Source organism: Mesoplodon bidens, assembly GCF_964165515.1.
Source record: "Mesoplodon bidens genome assembly, chromosome: 4".
Taxonomy (NCBI): domain Eukaryota; kingdom Metazoa; phylum Chordata; class Mammalia; order Artiodactyla; family Ziphiidae; genus Mesoplodon; species Mesoplodon bidens.
Window position 1 is genome coordinate 152,445,895 of NC_138160.1, and position 21,707 is coordinate 152,467,601.

At 39.0% G+C, this 21,707-nt stretch overlaps 1 protein-coding gene across 2 annotated transcripts in view; it reads left to right on the forward strand.

Moving 5' to 3' along the window:
- The window catches only part of SIMC1 (SUMO interacting motifs containing 1), a 100,127-nt gene that overhangs the window by 34,496 nt on the left and 43,924 nt on the right, over positions 1-21,707 (forward strand). For both annotated transcript variants that reach the window (XM_081231934.1, XM_081231933.1), the window contains one exon: positions 17,332-18,861. In XM_081231934.1, coding sequence (XP_081088060.1) covers positions 17,332-18,861 — 1,530 coding nt within the window. The remainder of the gene's footprint in view (positions 1-17,331; positions 18,862-21,707) is intronic.

The following is a 21,707-nucleotide window of genomic DNA, read 5'->3' on the forward strand; positions in this document are numbered from 1 at the left end:
TGACACGATAGACCAGATAGGTTTAATTGATATTTATAGTACATTCCATCCAAAAACAGCAGATTACACTTTCTTCTCAAGTGCGCACAGAACATTCTCCAGGATAGATCAGATCTTGGGTCACAAATCAAGCCTCAGTAAATTTAAGAAAATTGAAATCACATCAAGCATCTTTTCTGACCACAACGCTATGAGATTAGAAATCAATTACAGAGAAAAAACGTAAAAAACACAAGGAGGCTAAACAATACGTTACTAAATAACCAAGAGATCACTGAAGAAATCAAAGAGGAAATCAAAAAATGACAATGAAAACACGACAATCCAAAACTTATGGGATGCAGCAAAAGCAGTTCCAAGAAGGAAGTTTATAGCAATACAAGCCTACCTCAAGAAACAAGAAAAATCTCAAACAATCTAACCTTACACCTAAAGGAACTAGAGAAAGAACAAACAAAACCCAAACTTAGCAGAAGGAAAGAAATCATAAAGATCAGAGCAGAAATAAATGAAATAGAAACAAAGAAAACAATAGTAAAGATCAATAAAACTAAAAGCTGGTTCTTTGAGAAGATAAACAAAATTGATAAACCATTAGCCAGACTCATCAAGAAAAAGAGGGAGAGGACTGAAATCAATAAAATAAGAAATGAAAAAGGAGAAGTTACAACAGACACCACAGAAATACAAAGCATCCTATGAGACCAGTACAAGCAACTCTATGCCAATAAAATGGACAACCTGGAAAAAATGGACAAATTCTTAGAAAGGTATAACCTTCCAACACTGAACCAGAAAGAAATAGAAAATATGAACAGACCAATCACAAGTAATGAAATTTAAACTGTGATTAAAAATCTTCCAACAAACGAAAGTCCAGGACCAGATGGCTTCACAGGTGAATTCTATCAAACATTTAGAGAAGAGCTAACACCCATCCTTCTCAAACTCTTCCAAAAAATTGCAGAGGAAGGAACATTCCCAAACTCATTCTGTGAGGCCACCATCACCCTGATACCAAAACCAAAGATTAAGCTCCAAAATATATAAACAGCTCATGCAGCTCAATATTAAAAAAAAAAAAACCCAATCCCAAAATGGGCAAAATACCTAAATAGACATTTCTCCAAAGAAGACATACAGATGGCCAAGAAGCACATGAAAAGCTGCTCAACATCACTAATTATTAGAGAAATGCAAGTCAAAACTACAATGAGGTATCACCTCACACCAGTTAGAGTGGGCATCATCAGAAAATCTACAAACAAGAAATGCTAGAGAGCGTGTGGAGAAAAGAGAACCCTCTTGCACTGTTGGTGGGAGTGTAAATTGATACAGCCACTATGGAGAACAGTATGGAGTTTCCTTAAAAAACTGAAAATAGAATTGCCATATGACCCAGCAATCCCACTACTGGGCATATATCCAGAGAAAACCGTAATTCAAAAAGACACGTTGTTCAGTGCAGTACTATTTACAATAGCCAGGTCATGGAAGCAACCTAAATGCCCATCGGCAGATGAATGGATAAAGAAGATGTGGTACATATATACAATGGAATATTACTCAGCCATAAAAAGGAATGAAATTGGGTCATTTTTAGAGATGTGGGTGAATCTAGAGACTGTCATACAGCATCAAGTGAGTCAGAAAGAGAAAAACCAATATTGTATATTAACGCATATATGTGGAACTTAGAAAAATGGTACAGATGAACTGGTTTGCAAGACAGAAATTGAGACACAGATGTAGAGAACAAACGTATGGACACCAAGGAGGGAAAGCAGCGGGCCGTGGGTGTGTTGGTGTGATGAATTGAGAGAATGGGTTTGACATGTATACACTAATATGTATAAAATGGATAACTAATAAGAACCTGCTGTATAAAAAAATAAATAAAATTTAAAAATTAAAAAAAAACCTTCCAATGCAGGGGACACGGATTCAGTCCCTGGTCGGGGAACTAAGATCCCACGTGCCACGGGGCAAGGAAGCCTGCGTGCCACAACTACTGAGCCCACACGCCACAAGTAGAGAGCTCATGTGCTGCAAATACGGAGCCCATGTGCTCTGGAGCCCACGCACCTTAACTCCTGAGCCTGCATGCTCTGGAGCCCACACGCTGCAACTAGAGAGAAGCCCTCACACTGCAGTGAAAGATCCTCCATGCTGCAATTAAGACCTGACACAGGCAAAAATAAATAAATAATTATTTTTTTAAACATGGAGGAATCTTGAAAACATAATGCTAAGTTAAGAAAACCAGGCATTAAAGGCCACATATTTATTATTCCATTTATATGAAATGTCCAGAATGGGCAAATCCATAGAGACAGAAAAAGAATATACAGGTCAGATAAATGGAGATTGATTTAATAGCTATGTTACTAATAGTGCCTAGTTAGAGTAAGCTTCCTGTATCTACAGCCCCATTTGGGCTTCCTAAAACTATAAATTAAACTTAAAACCCCCTTGACCCCTTCCTACCTAACAAGCTTCAAGGTAAACTTACCCAAGGAAAAAGCAGATAGTATCTTTAGGGTAGAGGGCTTAAAACAAAGAAGGGGGGGCTCCTGGTTCAGCCCTTGGTTCTAGTTTCACCGAATAATGACGCCATTCCTTTTTCCTTGTGGAAAAGAGTGATAGGTGGAGAGAAACCTGAAGTATCTCTGTTATTTTCAGTCTTATGGAATGGAAGTTCCATATGTGAGGTATGGAAGATCAGCTTTCCCCCTCAAAATTCTTTTTTTTTATTCAGTTGATGTTACTTGAGCACTTTGCCATTTGTCAGATGCTATGCCAGTCACTACGGCATTATACTCAGTCCCAGTGGGAATGATAAGCAACTAATACTGGGATCTTGTAAAGAGGCCTGAACCCAGGAACTTCTGCCTTTAGCAGTATGACTGACTTTAAAGGGTTCTCTGCTAAAACAACAACAACTAGATCCTGAATGAAACTAATTTTTCCTGCTTGCTGGGCTGGCAGGAATTAACAGAAATCTCCAAGGAGAAAAATAAAACCAAAACCATGAGCTGAACCTGCAGTGAAGAGCAAATACCATTTTCAGCACCATAATCAGGAAATAAGCCTCAGACCAGCACCTTGGCATGTGTAGGTGAATCTGAGACTTCTGATTTAAACAAGTCCAGAAACCCAAAAGAAAAGTATTCTGCTTTCTGAGTTTTAGTTGTTTTAGCTATAAAATGTGAATAATATTCACCTCACAGGGTTGTTGTGAGGCATCTAGTTTTGAAAATAGGGTTAATGGAGTGGACAAGCACTTTATGGGCTTGTTGCTATGTTTCATTCTGCAGATACAAACTATTGGAGAGCCTTAGTCATCTGTATTTCTGTCTGGTGACATAATTATTAAAATTAGAAAGATAATTTGTTGTCTGTGAAAACTTAGAGTAATATGTGATGAAAAAGCAAATTACTTAATTAGGAGTTAGGACTATCAGAGGAGAATGAGATGAGAGGATAAATAAACAATTGTTATTAGATTAAATTTATTCATTTATCATTTGTTGAGTCCAAAATACTATGCAGGTACCAAGGATACAGCATACAAAAATAAGTTATGTCTAATGGGGGAGAGGATAAGCAGGTACTCTGTGATATGCACTAAAGTGATATTGGTATGTATAGAGTACTATGGAGTGATCAAAGAGGGAAGCAATAAACTCTCTCCAAGGTGGAGCAAGGCAGTTGAATTGTACTTCCAATCTGTGAAACTACTTTACCTGCCAAAATACTCCCTGATGGCCCAGGGAAAAATCAAGCAGACACTAGAGAGAAATCTACTCTTGAAAGATAGCTGCATGGGGCAGTATCTTTGAATTTGCTGCTCTTTAATGAACTGTATTCCCCAATCATTTGCCACTTAGGTGACAGAAAGCTGAAATTTTATGCTTTTGAAATGTCAGGGGATAGAGGTCAAGGTTGGCAGAGCAGCAAATAATTAGGGAAGCAATCCCTAATCCCCAGAAGCAAGAGAATCACAGGAAGGGCAAACCCCAAAATTAGAGTAAAATCTGCCCAAACCTATGGCTGATAGCCAAATTTAGGCAGGCACAAGAGAGAACCACCCTGCCGCCCACCGCCAGGTTAAAAGAGCAGCACCTGGAAAACATAAGAACAAAGATATCAGTACCTACATTGTGCCAGGGAGAAAAAGCTTGCAGTTTGAGTTCAGGCAAATTAACTATCTACTAGAACAACAACAGCAATGAAAAGACAGTTTTTGTAAGAAAACCATCAAATTATTGTGTGTATTACCTATAATACTCAATTTTCTACCAAAAATTACTAGACATATAAAGAAGCAGAAGTGTGACCCATACTCGGGGTGGGGGGGGAAGTAGGCAGTCAATAGAAACTGACTCTGAGCCTAAGTGTTGGATTTAACAAAAAACTTCAAAATATTTAGTATAAATATGTTCATCCAATTAAAGAAAATATGGCATCAATGAATGAATAGATAGAAAATCTCAACAGAGAAAATGGAAACAATAAACAGCAGAAATTCAGTTTATAAAAGGGGGAAATTTGGTTATAGAGATAGACACGTCCAGAGGCAAGACAATGTGAAGACACACATCTACAAGTCAAGGAATGCCAAGGATTGCTAATAAACCCCAGAAGTTAGAAGAGCCAAGGAAGGAGTCTCCCCTACAGCCTGGCCCTGCTGACACCTTGATTTTGGACTTCTGGACTTCAGAACTGTGAGACAATAAAGTTATGTTATTTTAAGCAAAAAAAAAAAAAAACAGTTCGGGAGTTTAAAAATACAGTAACTAAAATTTTAAAATAACTAGATGGGCTCAACAGCAAATTAGAAAAGGAAGCAATGTCGGGGTGGGCAGGAGTGACAGCGATGTTTGAGTTAGAACAATAGAAATCACCCAAATTTAAGAATAGAGTGGGGGAAAAGATGGAAATAATTGAACAGAGCCTCAGAGATCTGTAGGGAAATATCAAATAATTCAAAATGTGGGTAATTAGAGTCTTAAAAGGAGGGGTGGGGTAATAATAAAAATTTTTTGAAGAAATAATGGCTGAAATGTTCTCAAATTTGGTGGGGAAAAAAAATAAGTTACAGATCCTCGAAGCACAGCAGACTCAAGGCAAGATGAACACAAAACCACTCCTTGACTGTCCAGAAAAAAATATGTTACATATAGGACACACAATGCAATTAACAACAGACTTCTTGGGAATCCCCTGGTGGTCCAGTTGTTAGGACTCCGCAGTTTCACTTCCAAGCGCACAGGTTTATTCTCCGGTCTCCCAAGGGCACAGGTTTATTCTCCAGTCAAGGAACTAAGATCCCGCAAGCTGCGCAGTGTGGCCAAAAAAGAAAACCAAAACACAACTGACTTCTTATCAGAAACTGGAGGCTGAAAGACATTGGACTGACATTTCCCTTATATCCAAATATCCAAACCTTTAGCCAAGGATTCTGTATATGGGAAAGTTATCCTTCAAAAATAAGGACAAGGACTTTCCTGGTGGCACAGTGGTTAAGAATCCGCCTGCCAATGCAGGGGACATGGGTTCAATCCCTGGTCTCGGGACATCCCACATGCTGTGGAGCAACTAAGCTCATGTGCCACAGCAACTGAGCCTGTGGTCTAGAGCCTGCAAGCCACAACTACTGAGCCCGCATGCTGCAACTGCTGAGCTCGCGTGCTGCAACTACTGAAGCCCATGCACCTAGAGCCCGTGCTCCGCAACAAGAGAAGCCACCATATTGAGAAGCCCGTACACCACAATGAAGAGTAGCCCCTGCTCACTGAAACTAGAGAAAGCCTGCGTGCAGCAAAAAAGACCCAACGCAGCCGAAGAAATTTTTTAAAAAGGACAAAATACAGACATTTTCAGATAAACAGAAAAAGAGAATTTGTCACTAGCAGACCTGCACTATGAGAAATTTTAGCTGAAGGGGAATGACACCAAATGGAAACTTGGATCTACAAAAACGAATGAAGAGAACTAGAAATTGTAAATATGTGTGTAAAAAGAAAATATTTTCTTCTATTAATTTCCTTAAAAGACACATAGCTGAAAATAAAAATACTTATACCATATTGATGAGTTCATAATATATATATATGTAAAATATATATGACAACAAAAATAATGGGGCACAAGACAAGAGGAATATTTTTTAAAGTTCCTACACTTTTACCTTAAGTATTTTAATATTTTTTCTAAGTACACTGGATTAGTTGAACTTGCATACTGTAATCATCTGAGTAACCACTAAAAATATAATTTAAAATATAGCTAGAAAACCAACAAAGGAATTAAAATGGAATTCCAAAAAATATATGTCATTAATTCAAAGTGGGGTGGGAAAGGAGGAACAGAAGTACAATGAACAGATAGGAAAAATAGGAAATAAATGGCATGATTATAGATATAAAAGCAAATATATCACCAATTAAGTGTAAATGACCCAAAAACGAATCAAAAGGCAGAGGTGGTCAGACCAGATGAAAAAGCAGTAACAACTATGAGCTATTTATATGAGATGCACTTTAAATACAAAGATACAAGTACATGGAGAACAGAAGGATAGAAATACACCATGCAAACAGTATGCATAAGAAATTTAAAGTGGCTCTATTAATAACAGAAAAATAGACATCAGTACAAGGAGGATTGCTGGAGACTAAGAGGATAAATGATAATCCTAATAATGATAAACAGGTTAATACATTAAGAAAGTATAATAATTATAAGTGTATATACACCTAATAAACAGAATTTCAAAAGACACAAAGCAAAAACTAACTGAACGAAAAGGAGAAATGGTCAAAGCCACAATCATAGTTAGACACTTTATTTGTTTTCAACATCTTTATTGGAGTATAATTGCTTTACAATGGTGTGTTAATTTCTGCTTTATAACAAAGTAAATGAGCTATACATATACATATACATATATCCTCATATCTCCTCCCTCTTGCCTCTCCCTACCACCCTCCCTATCCCACCCCTCTAGGTGGTCACAAAGCAGCGAGCTGATCTCCCTGTGCTATGTGGCTGCTTCCCAGTAATTGTTTTACATTTAGTAGTATATATAAGTCCATGCCACTCTCTCACTTCGTCCCAGCTTACCCTTCCCCCACCCCGTGTCCTCAAGTCCATTCTCTACATCTGCATCTTTATTCCTGCCCTGCCTCTAGGTTCTTCAGAAACATTTTGGATTTTTTTTAGATCCCATATATGTGTGTTAGCATATGGTATTTGATTTTTTCTTTCTGACTTACCTCACTCTGTATGATAGACTCTAGGTTCATCCACCTCACTACAAATAACTCAATTTCATTTCTTTTTATGGCTGAGTAATATTCCATTGTATATATGTGCCACATCTTCTTTATCCATTCATCTGTCGATGGACGCTGAGGTTGCTTCCATGTCCTGGCTATTGTAAATAGAGCTGCAATGAACATTTTGCTACATGACTCTTTTTGAATTATGATTTTCTCAGGGTATATGCCCAGTAGTGGGATTACTGGGTCATATGGTAGTTCTATTTTTAGTTTTCTTTCTTTCTTTTTTTTTTTTTTTGTGGTACGCGGGCCTCTCACTGTTGTGGCCTCCCCCATTGCAGAGCACAGGCTCCGGACGTGCAGGCTCAGCGACCATAGCTCACAGGCCTAGCTGCTCCGCGGCATGTGGGATCTTCCCGGACCGGGGCACGAACCCGTGTCCCCTACATCAGCAGGCGGACTCTCAACCACTGCACCACCAGGGAAGCCCCTATTTTTAGTTTTTTAAGGAACCTCCATACCGCTCTCCATAGTGGCTATATCAATTTACATTCCCACCACCAGTGCAAGAGGGTTCCCTTTTCTCCACACAGTCTCCAGCATTTACTCTTTGTAGATTTTTTTGATGATAGCCATTCTGACTGGTGTGAGGTGATACCCCATTGTAGTTTTCATTTGCATTTCTCTAATGATTGAGAAATACATCCTTTCATGTGTTTGTTGAGCATCCTTTCATGGGTTTGTTGACAATCTGTATATCTTCTTTGGAGAAATGTCTATTTATGTCTTCGGCACATTTTTGGATTCGGCTGTTTGTTTTCTGGATATTGAGCTGCATGAGCTGCTTGTAAATTTTGGAGATTAATCCTTTGTCAGTTGCTTCATTTGCAAATATTTTCTCCCATTCTGAGGGTGGTCTTTTTGTCTTGCTTACGGTTTCCTTTGCTGTGCAAAAGCTTTTAAGTTTCATTAGGTCCCATTTGTTTATTTTTGTTTTTATTTCTCTTTCTCTAGGAGGTGGGTCCAAAAGGATCTTGCTGTGATTTATGTCATAGAGTGTTCTGCCTATGTTTTCCTCTAAGAGTTTGCTAGTGTCTGGCCTTACATTTAGGTCTTTAATCCATTTGGAGTTTATTTTTGTGTATGGTGTTAGGGAGTGTTCTAATTTCATTCTTTTACATGTAGCTCTGCAGTTTTCCCAGCACCACTTATTGAAGAGGCTGTCTTTTCTCCACTGTATATTCTTGCCTCTTTTATTAAAAATAAGGTGACCATATGTGCATGGGTTTATTTCTGGGCTTTCTATCCTGTTCCATTGATCTATATTTCTGTTTTTGTGCCAGTACCATACTGTCTTGATTACTGTAGCTTTGTACTATATTCTGAAGTCCAGGAACCTGATTCCTCCGGCTCCATTTTTCTTTCTCATGATTGCTTTGGCTATTCGGGTTATTTTGTGTTTCCATACAAATTGTGCAATTTTTTGTTCTAGTTCTATGAAAAATGCCATTGGTAGTTTGATAGGGATTACATTGAATCTGTAGATTGCTTTGGGTAGTATAGTCATCTTCACAGTATTGATTCTTCCAATCTTTTTTTTTTTCACCATTGAGAACGATATTGGCTGTGGGTTTGTCATATATGGCCTTTATTATATTGAGGTAGGTTCCCTCTGTGCCTACTTTCTGGAGAGTTTTTTATCATAAATGGGTGTTGAATTTTGTCGAAAGCTTTTTCTGCATCAATTGAGATGATCACGTGGTTTTTCTCCTTCAATTTGTTAATGTGGTTTATCACACTGATTAATTTGCATATATTGAAGAATCCTTGCATTATTGGGATGAACCCCAGTTGATCATGGTGTATGATCATTTTAATGTGCTGCTGGATTCTGTTTGCTAGTATTAGGTTGAGGATTTTTGCATCTATGTTCACCAGTGATATTGGCCGGTAGTTTTCTTTCTTTGTGGCATCTTTGTCTGGTTTTGGTATCAGGGTGATGGTGGCCTCGTAGAATGAGTTTGGGAGTGTTCCTCCGTCTGGTATATTTTGGAAAAGTTTGAGAAGGATAGATGTTAGCTATTCTCTAAATGTTTGATAGAATTCGCCTTTGAAGCCATCTGGTCCTGGGCTTTTGTTTGTGGGAAGATTTTTAATCACAGTCTCAATTTCAGTGCTTGTGATGTATATTTTTTATTTCTTCCTGGTTCAGTCTCAGAAGGTTGTGCTTTTCTAAGAATTTGTCCATTTTTTCCAGGTTGTCCATTTTATTGGCATAGAGTTGCTTGTAGTAATCTCTCATGATCTTTTGTATTTCTGCAGTGTCAGTTGTTACTTCACCTTTTTCATTTCTAATTCTATTTATTTGAGTCTTCTCCCTTTTTTTCTTGATGAGTCTTGCTAATGGTTTATTGATTTTGTTTATCTTCTCAAAGAACCAGCTTTTAGTTTTATTGATCTCTGCTATTGTTTCCTTCATTCCCTTTTCATTTATTTATGATCTGATCTTTATGAGTTATTTCCTTCTGCTAACTTTGGGAGGTTTTTTTGTTCTTCTTTCTCTACTTGCATTAGGTGTAAGGTTAGGTTGTTTATTTGAGATGTTTCTTGTTTCTTGAGGTAGGACTGTATTGCTATAAACTTCCCTCTTAAAACTGCTTTTGCTGCATTCCCTTGGTTTTGGGTCATCGTGTTTTCATTGTCATTTGTTTCTAGGTATTTTTTAATTTCTTCTTTGATTTCTTCAGTGATCTTTTGGTTATTTAGTAGTGTATTGTTTAGCCTCCATGGTTTTGCATTTTTTACAAATTTTTTCCTGTAATTGATATCTAGTCTCATAGCATTGTGGTCAGAAAAGATACTTGATATGATTTCAATCTTAACTTTACCAAGGCTTGATTTGTGACCCAATATATCATCTATCCTGGAGAATGTTCCATGAGCACTTGAGAAGAAAGTGTATTCTCTTGTTTTTGGATGGAATGTCCTATAAATATCAATTAAGTCCATCTTGTTTAATGTATCATTTAAAGCTGTGTTTCCTTATTTATTTTCATTTTGGATGATCTGTCCATTGGTGAAAGTGGGGTGTTAAAGTCCCCTACTATGATTGTGTTACTGTCGACTTCCCCTCTTAGGGCTTTTAACGTTAGCCTTATGTATTGAGGTGCTGCTGTGTTGGGTGCATAAGTATTTACAATTGTTATATCTTCTTCTTGGATCGATCCCTTGATCATTATGTAGTGTCCTTGTTTGTCTCTTGTAATAGTCTTTATTTTAATGTCTAGTTTGTCTGATACGAGAATTGCTACTCCAGCTTTTTTGATTTCCATTTGCATGGAATATCTTTTTCCAGGCCCTCACTTTCAGTCTGTATGTGTCCCTAGGTTTGAAGTGGGTCTCTTATAGACAGCATATATATGGGTCTTCTTTTTGTATCCATTCAGCCAGTCTGTGTCTTTTGGTTGGAGCATTTAATCCATTTACATTTAAGGTAATTATCGATATGTATATTCCTATGACCATTGTCTTAATTTTGTTGTTGTTGTTATTGTAGATCTTTTCCTTCTCTTGTGTTTCCTGCCTAGAGAAGTTCCTTTAGCATTCGTTGTAAAGCTGGTTTGATGGTGCTGAATCCTCTTAGCTTTTGCTTGTCTGTAAAGGTTTTAATTTCTCTGTTGAATCTGAATGAGATCCTTGCTGGGTAGAGTAATCTTGGTTATAGGTTTTTCCCTTTCATCACTTTAAATATGTCCTGCCACTCCCTTCTGGCTTGCAGAGTTTCTGCTGATAGATCAGCTGTTAACCTTATGGGGATTCCCTTGTGTTTTATTTGTTGTTTTTCCCTTGCTGCTTTTAATATTTTTTCTTTGTATTTAATTTTTGATAGTTTGATTAATATGTATCTTGGCGTGTTTCTCCTTGGATTTATCTTGTATTGGACTCTCTGTGCTTCCTGGACTTGATTGACTCTTTCCTTTCCCATATTAGGGAAGTTTTCAACTATAATCTCTTGAAATATTTTCTCAGTCCCTTTCTTTTTCTCTTCTTCTTCTGGGACCCCTATAATTCGAATATTGGTGCGTTTAATGTTGTCCCAGGGGTCTCTGAGACTGTCCTCAGTTCTTTCATTCTTTTTTCTTTATTCTGCTCTGCAGTAGTTATTTCTGGTATTTTATCTTCCAGGTCACTTATCCGTTCTTCTGCCTCAGTTATTCTGCTATTGATTCTGTCTAGAGAAGTTTTAATTTCATTTATGGTGTTTTTCATCATTGTTTGCTCTTTAGTTCTTGTAGGTCCTTGTTAAACGTTTCTTGTATTTTCTCCATTCTATTTCCAAGATTTTGGATCATCTTTACTATCATTACTCTGAATTCTTTTTCAGGTAGACTGCCTATTTTCTCTTCATTTGTTTGGTCTGGTGGGTTTTTACCCTGCTCCTTCATCTGCTGTGTTTTTCTGTCTTCTCGTTTTGCTTAACTTACTGTGTTTGGGGTCTCCTTTTCACAGGCTACAGGTTCGTAGTTCCTGTTGTTTTTGGTGTCTGCCCCCAAGTGGCTAAGTTTGGTTCAGTGTGTTGTGTAGGCTTCCTGGTGGTGAGTACTCATGCCTGTGTTCTGGTGCATGAGGCTGGATCTTGTCTTTCTGGTGGGCAGGACCATGTCCGGTGGTGTGTTTTGGGGTGTCTGTGACCTTGTTATGGTTTTAGGCTGCCTCTCTGCTAATGGGTGGGGTTCTGTTCCTGTCTTGCTAGTTGTTTGTCATAGGGTGTCCAGCACTGTAGCCTTCTGGTCATTGAGTGGAGCTGGGTCTTAGTGTTTAGATGGAGATCTCTGGGAGAGCTTTTGCCATTTGATATTATGTGAAGCCAGGAGGTCTCTGGTGGACCAGTGTCCTGAACTTGGCCCTCCCACCTCAGAGGCACAGGCCTGACACCCAGCTGGAGCATCAAGACTCGGTCAGCCACATGGCTCAGAAGAAAAAGGAGAAAGAAAGAGATGGGGGGGGATAAAATAAATAATGTTATTGAAATAAAAAATAATTATTATAAGTAAAAATATTTTAAAGTAATAAAAAAAGAAAGAAAGAAAGGAGAGAGCAACCAAACCAAAAAACAAATCCACCAATGATAACAAGCACTAAAAACTATACTAAAAAGGAAAAAGAAAACCGACAGACAGAACCCTAGGACAAATGGTAAAAGCAAAGCTATACAGACAAAATCACACAAAGAAGCATATACATACACACTCATGGAAAGAGAAAAAGGAAAAATATACATATATATCTATATATTAAAAAAAGGAAGAGAGCAACGAAACCAATAAGCAAATCTACCAATGATAATAAACTCTAAATACTAAACTAAGATAAACATAAAACCAGAAACAAATTAGATGCAGAAAGCAAACCCCGAGTCTACAGTTGCTTCCAAAGTCCACCACCTCAATTTTGGGTGATCCATTGTCTATTCGGGTAGTCCAGAAATGCAGGGTACATCATGTTGATTGTGGAGATTTAATACTCTGTTCCTGAGGCTGCTGGGAGAAATTTCCCTTTCTCTTCTTTGTTCGAACAGCTGCTGGGGTTCAGCTTTGGAATTGGCCCCACCTTTGCGTATAGGTTGCCTGAGGGCATCTGTTCCCGCCCAGACAGGATGGGATTAAAGGAGCAGCTGATTAGGGGCCTCTGGCTCACTCAGGCCCGGGGGAGGGAGGGGTACTGAATGCGGGGCGAGCCTGCGGCAGCAGAGGCTGGCATGATGTTGCAACAGCCTGAGGCTTGCCGTGTGTTCCCCCAGGGAAGTTGTCCCTGGATCACAGGACCCTGGCAGTGGCGGGCTGCACAGGCTCCCTGGAGGGGAGGTGTGGATAATGACCTGTGCTTGCACACAGGCTTTTTGGTGGATGCAGGAGCTACCTTAGCATTTCATAACCATCTCTGGTGTCAACCCTGATAGCCATGGCTCACGCCTATCTCTGGAACTCGTTTAGGTGGTGCTCTGAATCCCCTCTCCTCGTGCACCCTGAAACAATGGTCTCTTGCCTCTTAGGCAGTTCCAGACTTTTTCCCAGACTCCCTCCCTGCTAGCTGTGGCACACTAGCCCCCTTCAGCCTGTGTTCACGCAGCCAACCCCAGTCCTCTCCCTGAGATCTGACCTCCTATGCCGGAGCCTCTGCTCCCAGTCCCCACCCGTCCTGGCGGGTGAGCAGACAAGCCTCTAGGCTGGTGAGTGCTGGTCGGCACAGATCCTCTGTGCAGGAATCTCTCCACTTTGCCCTCTGCACCCCTGTTGCTGCACTCTCCTCTGTGACTCCGAAGCTTCCCCCCCGCCCCCCCATCTCTGCCAGTGAGGGGGCTTCCTAGTGTGTGGAAACTTTTCCTCCTTCACAGCTCCCTCCCAGAGATGCAGGTCCTGTCCCTATTCTTTTGTCTCTGTTTTTTCTTTTTTCTTTTGCCCTACCCAGGTATGTGGGGAGTTTCTTGCCTTTGGGGAAGTCTGAAGTCTTCTGCCAGCGTTCAGTAGGTGTTCTGTATGAGTTGTTCCACATGTAGATGTATTTCTGATGTATTCATTGGGAGGAAGATGAGCTCCACATCTTACTCCTCCGCCATCTTGAAGGTCTTTCCCCTGGACACTTTAATACACTTCTGTCAGTACTTGATAGCACAACTGCATCCCATCAAAGGTGAAGAAAATCAAAGATCCAAAAGCTACTATCAGCAACCATGACCTAATTGGCATTTATATCCAACAACTGCAGAATGCACATGTTTTTTCAAGTGTACAAGGAACATTCAGTAAGTAGGCCATGTGTTAGGACATAAAATACATCTCAGTGCATTTCAAAAGATTGAAATCTTACAGGGTTTGTTTTCTGACCATGGTGAAGGTAAGCTTGAACTACATGATAATAAAGTGACTGTGTATTAAAAATTGTGGGATGAAGCTAAACAGTACTTACAGGGAAATTTTTAGCTTTAAATGCTAATGCTAGAAAAGGAAGATTTTGAAAATCAAGGTATCAGCTTCCACATTAAGAAGCTAGAAAAAGAAGGGCAAATTAAATCCACAGTAAATAGAAGGAAGGAAATAATAATGATAACAATAGAAATAAAGGGAATGGATGAAAAAGCTGGTCCTTTGGAAAGATCAGTCAAATTGATAAACTTCTAGCTAGGCTGATCAGGAGAGAAAATGCAAAGGATACAAATTACCAATACTGGGAATAAAAAAAGAAAATTGGGGATAAATCTATACAGAGTATAGAATTAAAAAAATAATAAAGGACTGTTGTGAACAACTTTATGCTAATAATTTTAATAACAAACTCCATAACTCACAGAACTAACACAAGAAGAAGTAGAAAATGTAAATAGCCTTACGTCTACTAAATTTTAACTACAAAGCAAATTTCAGGCCCAGATAGCTTCACTGGTGATTTCTGTAAACATTGAAGAAAGATATGGTACCAATGCAACACAACCTAAATAGAGGGGGTGGGAATAGCTCCCAATCATTTTATGAGGCCAGTTTTATTGTGATAGAAAAACCAGTAAAAGAAATTACAAGAATAGAAAACTACAAACTAATATCCCTCATAAATATGCAAAAATTCTTAACAAAATATTGATATATTAAAATAAACAATATAGAAAAAAATCATACATCATAACCAGTGGAGTTTTCCATAGGATTAATTTAACATTAGAAAATCAATTAATATAATTTTTGGTATTAATAGTACAAAGGAAAATCATAAAATATCTCAACAGGTGCAGAGAAATCATTTGACTAAATTTAACAACCATTTCCAATTAACACTCTCAGAAAACGGGACTTCCCTGGTGGTCCAGTGGATAAAACTCCATGCTCCCAATGCAGGGGGCCCGGGTTCGATCCCTGGTCAGGGAACTAGATCCCACATGCATGCTGCAACTAAGAAGCCCGCATGCCACAACTAAACATGCCACAACAAAGATCCTGTGTGTTGCAACTAAGACCCAGTGCAGCCAAAATAAATAAATAAAAACTTTTAAACTCTCAGAAAACAAGGAGAAGAAGGGAACTTTCTCAACGTGATATGGGGCATCTATGAAGACAACACAGCTAACGTTATCCTTAATGATGAAAGTCTCAGATGTCTGCTTTTCAGCACTTCTGCTGAGAATTATACTGGATGCCTTAGCCATTGCAATAGTTAAGAAAAAGAAATAAAAGGCATGCAGATTGAAAAGGAAGAAAAACTCCTCTATTTGCAGACATGATTTCTTATATGGAAAACCCTAAGGAGTCTACAAAAAAATTTACTTGAACTAGTAAGTGAATTTAGCAAGGTCAGAGGATACAGGGATAATATACATACATAAATCAACAGCATTTCTATATACTAGCAATGAATAATTGGAAAATGCCAAAAAATTATTTCCATTTTCAATATCATTTAAAAACATCAAATTCTTTGGGATAAACCTTTTTGGTTTGTACAGATGAATTGGGGATATAAGGGAGAAAACTAATAATTTAACTTGGGACAAGAAGTGATCTGGAAGAATTTTCACACACAGTGATATCTGTGCTGAGTCTTGAAAGACAAGAAACTTGCAAACAATCAAAGGGATAATAATCACTCCAGACAAAAGAAAGAACATAAGCAAACATAAAGATAGTAATACTTGAGAAAGCATGGCACATTTGGGGATCTGAAGTAGTTCTGTGTGATTTGCACACACGAAGAGGAGAGGAATCAAGAAGAGGCTGAATTATGAAGGGCTTTATGAGTCTTACTAAAGCATTTGCCCTTTATCCTGTAGCTCATATGGTGGGTTTTAAGTGAGAGAGACATGGTAATGTTGCATTTTAGAAGTTGGTGATGGAATAGGAGTTGAATTCAGACCTTTGCAGCTATTTATGTTGAGTTCAGCTAGCAGTAGAGAAGCAGTGATACTATATGGCTGCTTCTTAGGAATGAGGCATTAGGTTTCACCAAGCAATCCCTATTCCAAGATGAGATGCATGCCAGCTTCTCACTTGATCCACCCAGAATCCTGTGTCCTGCTTTGGTGCCGTTGACAGTGGTGACCATCACATCTATTAAAAGAAATAGCATGGTAGCTGTAGTAGCAGCAAGAGCATTGCTAGCCCAGCAATTAGTACCCGACATAGCAGTGACAGTGGTACCCAACCAAGTGAGGAGACACCTGGAAGGCAGAGCAATATTGTTCCTGGCTCATGACACAGAGATTGTTTACAGTACCTCTGGCTGGCATCATCAGGCTTTGTGAACTGCCTAATCATTTTGCCAAGGAATTGGGGTGAATATAGGAGGTTTTTTGTAATTAATTTAGGCTCACACTTACAATGGTTAGTTTTATAACCCTTAGTGTATTATTCTCCATATCTGACTATAGGCTGATTATACATTGAATGAAGTACATTCCTAGGCCCTAACAGGGAAAGAAGGAAACAGGCCTGGGTTTGAATGTCTGTCTGTGCTACATAACTGTATAATCCATAGGTAAATAGCCTAACCCCTCTGAACTCTAGTTTCCCCATCTGTATAATGGAGATGATAATGCCTTCCTGACAGGGTCATTGTGAAAGTTAAAGATGTGTGAAAGCACTCAACACATTCTTAGCACAAAGTAGATTCTCTTATATTAGTTTCCCTTCTTTAGCTTCTGTTGTAGGTTATCCTGTGTATTTGCTTTTCCAAACAAAGTTTGTTTTTTACTTTGACTTAAGGTTGAAATCTTCTCTACTACTCCCCTGTCCACCTTGGATCATAAAACATTTCCCCCTGTGTCCTCTGTTATGTGCTTGTGGCATTTGGATAATTTAAGAAGGTATAGAAATTGGCAGCTTTGACAGAGGAAAATTTTGGCCAAAGGAAATAAACTAACACTTATGTTATATAAGGTATATAAATTGTCAGTGAAGTGAAAAAGTAAAATAGTTTTATCCTTAAAAGCTAAGCTTTAAGTCCTCTTAGATAAAGCTAAGACCCCTACTTGACCTCTTATCTTCTCCCAATCCTTCAACAGGACTTCATTGACTTAACTAGAGAAACCAGACCAAGGGCAAAGGATCGCAATGGACTCTGTGTGATTGACCTAACAGGATCTGAGGAAGAAAATAGACCTATTGCCACTCTTGACTTGACTCTAGAACCTGTTGCTCCTTCCCAGAAAGAGCCAGCCAGTCTTCAAGCATGTGCCAGCCTCTCCAGCAAAGAGGTGATGGAAGGGCGGGTAGACAGAAGCTCTCGGCCTGCAACACGGAGAATCATTAACAGTGATCCTGTGGATTTGGACCTTTTGGAAGAAACTGCATTTGAAGGTCCCCAACCCCCTACGTCCATCAGTGGGGACTCTGTTTATCCAGGAGAGCCTAATTGTAGCTCAACCATATTCAAAGGTGACCTCGGCTTCTTGGCAAGCCTACAGCTGTCTTCAGATACTCACTCCCTCCCCGCAACAAGCAATAATGGTAGCCGTAGCAATCAAAGGGCACTCTTGCCATGCCCACAGCAAGATGTGCCTTGCCTTCCACAAGCCTTGCCATGCCCACTGAGAGCCTTGCCATGCCCACTGCGAGCCTCACCATGTCCACCACGAGCCTCCTCATGCCCACCGCGAGCCTTGTCATGCCCATCACAAACCATGCAGTGCCAACTACAAACTTTGCCTCACCCGCCTCAAGAAGGGCCATGCCCTCCTCAAGATGTGCCATGCCCTCAGAATATGCCATGCACTCAGCAGAATATGCCAAGTCCACCTCAAGACTCATCATGGCAACTTCAACACTCACAAAGCCCACCTCAAGACTCACTGTGTCCACCTCAAGACTCACTGGGCCTACCTCAAGATGTACCAGGCCCACCTCAAAACATAACGTATCCACAAGATGTGACACACCTGCAAGACATGCCACAGTCACCAGGAGATATGCTACAATCATCAGGAGGTATGCTACAATCATCAGGAGACATGCCACAGTCATCAGGAGACGTGCCTCAGTCACCAGCAGATGTTCTACAGTCACCAGCAGATGTGTCACAGTCACCAGCCAATGTACCACAGTCACCAAGAGACATGCCACCGTCACCAGGAAGTGTACCACATTCACCTGGAGAAGTCCCACACTTATCAGTAGATGTGCTACATTCACCTGGGGACATGTCATGCTTGCCAGAAGACATGCCACAAACATTTGGAGACTTGGCTCATTTACCAAAACTCAGGCCTGACTCTCTGCAAAATGATGTACAGAACCATGACACGCCTATGGATGTCTCAGCTCCATCCTCTCCAAGCTGCTCTCCCAGCCCACAGTCTCCACAGTTTGAAACTTCCTTAGAGAAAGTTCCTTCGCTCTCTGTCAAAGAAACTCCAGCCAGAAAAGAGATATCACTGTCAGAGCCTGTCAACCCCGGATCTGCCCAGGTGCAAGCACGAACACCACAAGGTGGGTTGTACAACAGACCATGCCTGCATAGAATGAAGTACTTCTTACGACCTCCGGTGCATCACCTCTTCTTCCAGACACTAATACCAGATAAAGACACAAGAGAGGTGAGCTAACATGTCTTCCCCTGGGGATCAGGTGTCCTTTGTATAGGCCTAGCATGACGTTCGTATGCCCAGCTGAGTTAAGACATTTTTATCTTTTTCCCACTGTGGAACCATTCAGTGTAAAATCAGATCTGGGTTCAAATTCAGCCCCACACTTAAAATCTGGCACTGAAGAAGTCACTTTACCTATCTATAAAATGGAGATAAGGACATACTTCACAGTATCATTAAAGGAGATAATATGTAAGGTGCCTGTTGGAGTGTCTGGCTCACCATAGGCCTTCATCAAATACTTCTCAGTTCCTCTGCCTTTCCTTCCTCAATTCCTGATGCCCTCATTACAGCTTCCATATCACAGAGATAATAATACTCATGACACTTTGGTAGCTTCAAAATTGTTACTCTCTAACTTGGGGAAGGAAATTCAATTTTAAGATTTTTTAAATTGAAGTTGACTTACAATATTGTTTTAGTTTCAAGTATACAGCAAAGTGATTCAGTTATATATTTGTTCAGATTATTTTCCATTACACGTCATTACAAGATACTGAATATTGTTCCCTGTGCTAGACAGTAGATCCTTGTTGCTGATCTATTTTATGTATAGCAGTTTGTTTCTGTTAATCCCATACTTCTAACTTGTCCTTCCCCACCTCCCTTTCCCCTTTGGTACCCATAAGTTTGTTTTCTATGTCTGCAAGTCTGTTTCTGTTTTGTAGATAGATTTATTGGTATTATTTTTTTGGATTCCACATATAAGTGATATTATATAATATCTATCTTTCTCTGTCTGACTTACTTCACTTAGTATGATATTCTCTAGGTCCATCCATGTTGCTGCAAATGGCATTATTTCATTCATTTTTTATGGCTGAGTAATATTCCACTGTGTGTGTGTGTGTGTGTGATCTGTTGATGGGCACTTGGGTTGTTTCCATGTCTTGGCTATTATAAATGGTGCTACTATGAACATTGGAGTGCCTGTATCTTTTTAAATTAGAGTTTTCATCTTTTTCCAGATACATGCCCAGGAGTGGGATTGCTGGACATATGGTAGCTCTATTTTTAGTTTTTTGAGGAACCTCCATACTGTTTTCCATAGTGGCAGCACCAGTTTACATTCCTACCAACAGTGTAGGAGGGTTCCCTTTTCTCCACACCCTCTCCAGCTCAATTTTAATATTTTAATGGAAATGCTACTTCCCATTAGTCTTCATTGATCTGTAAGAACTAAACTAGATGTGTAAGAAAAAAAAATTGTGGCTAAGTCCCATAACATGAAGCTTTTTTTCACTATACCTAAACACATTCCCAACATTAAGAAGACTGGCTTGAAGTTGTTCAAGAATTCAAAAGGTGCTTCTCCTGTTGGGGCAATCCGTAATCCAGCTTAGTGGGTGTCAGGCATTCACATTGATTTACTCTTAGAGAGTGAATTTTTTTCTCTCCTTTTAATTGTTCTATCTTCTAGTAGGCTTTATGTCTCCTCCTTCTGAATGACTCTCCCCAACACTAGCTTGTTCTCTTTTTTCCTGTGAGTCTGCCTCTGATGGACGATACATCATTCCATTATTGAGCACCTGGGGGACTTGAGAAAGTTCTTTACCTAGTCAAGGATGTAGTGCTTTGTAGGTGCTACACAACCAAAGAAGGCATCAGTAGATACAGGTCCACCTTATGTGTACACATAGCTCAGATTACAAGGTGGCAATTAGGCTACACAGAGTGGCTTTTTCTTCTTCATCTTTATTTCTTACCTTCTCAAAGAATCTCAGCCATCTAGAATACATCTGTAAATCTTTTCTGTCTCTTTTGATTACTTTTGGGCTTTTTATAAGTACTTCTTCACTAAGTCATTCTCCCCCCAGAACTTTTTTTTAGTGTAATGCACTTTATTTTCTATTCTATTCTAATTCATTGGGGGTTTTGGTCAGTACATTATTTTTTTATTGAAGTATAGTTGATTTACAGTATTATATTAGTAATGGGCAAAGGATTTGAATAGACATTTCTCCAAAGATTTTCTGTATCGTTAGTAATTAGGGAACTGCAAATCAGAATCACAGTGGGATACCACTTTGTATCGACTAGGATGGCTATAATAATACTTATTATACCCATTTATAGCCAATAAATATAATGTATTTATTATATTAAATATATATTTAATAATATATAACTATATTATTAAAATATAGTTGATTTACAATATTATGTTAGTTTCAGGTATACAACAAAGTGATTCCGTTATTTTTTTCAGGTTATATTCCATTATAGGTTTTTACAGGATATTGAATATAATTTCCTGTGCTATACAGTAAATTCTTCCAAGAACTTCTTAGCCAGTGTCCATGCTGCCACTAACCAGCCATTAGCCTTAACTCCTCTGAGTTATCAGCGAGATCAGGGGTTACCCTCAGGTGTCCTGAGACATAAGAAAGCTAACTGCCCTCTCCCCAGAAGGGCAATTCTAGCCATCATTGTTTTTCTGTTATATATAAACTATCAAACTTTGTTTGGCTTGTGTTTTAAAATTAATACTTATTCTCAGATTTTAAAAATAATGCTTGCTTAAGAAATAATTACCCATGATGCTATCAGTCAGCATTTATTAATGTTAATAATTGGGTGTATTTCCTTCCTGGTTGCCTTTTTATGTGTAGACACTTTAAATTTTTTAATAATTGGGGGTCTTAACAATAATATATTTATTATTGTTGGTTTTGTTGTTTATAGAGAGTTTGAGTTTAGATGGTAGCTATGGAGTTATACCGCTGTATGAAACCAGCTTCTGCCATCTATTGCATGACAAATTCTCACTCTAAATCTCAGTTTCCTTATCTATA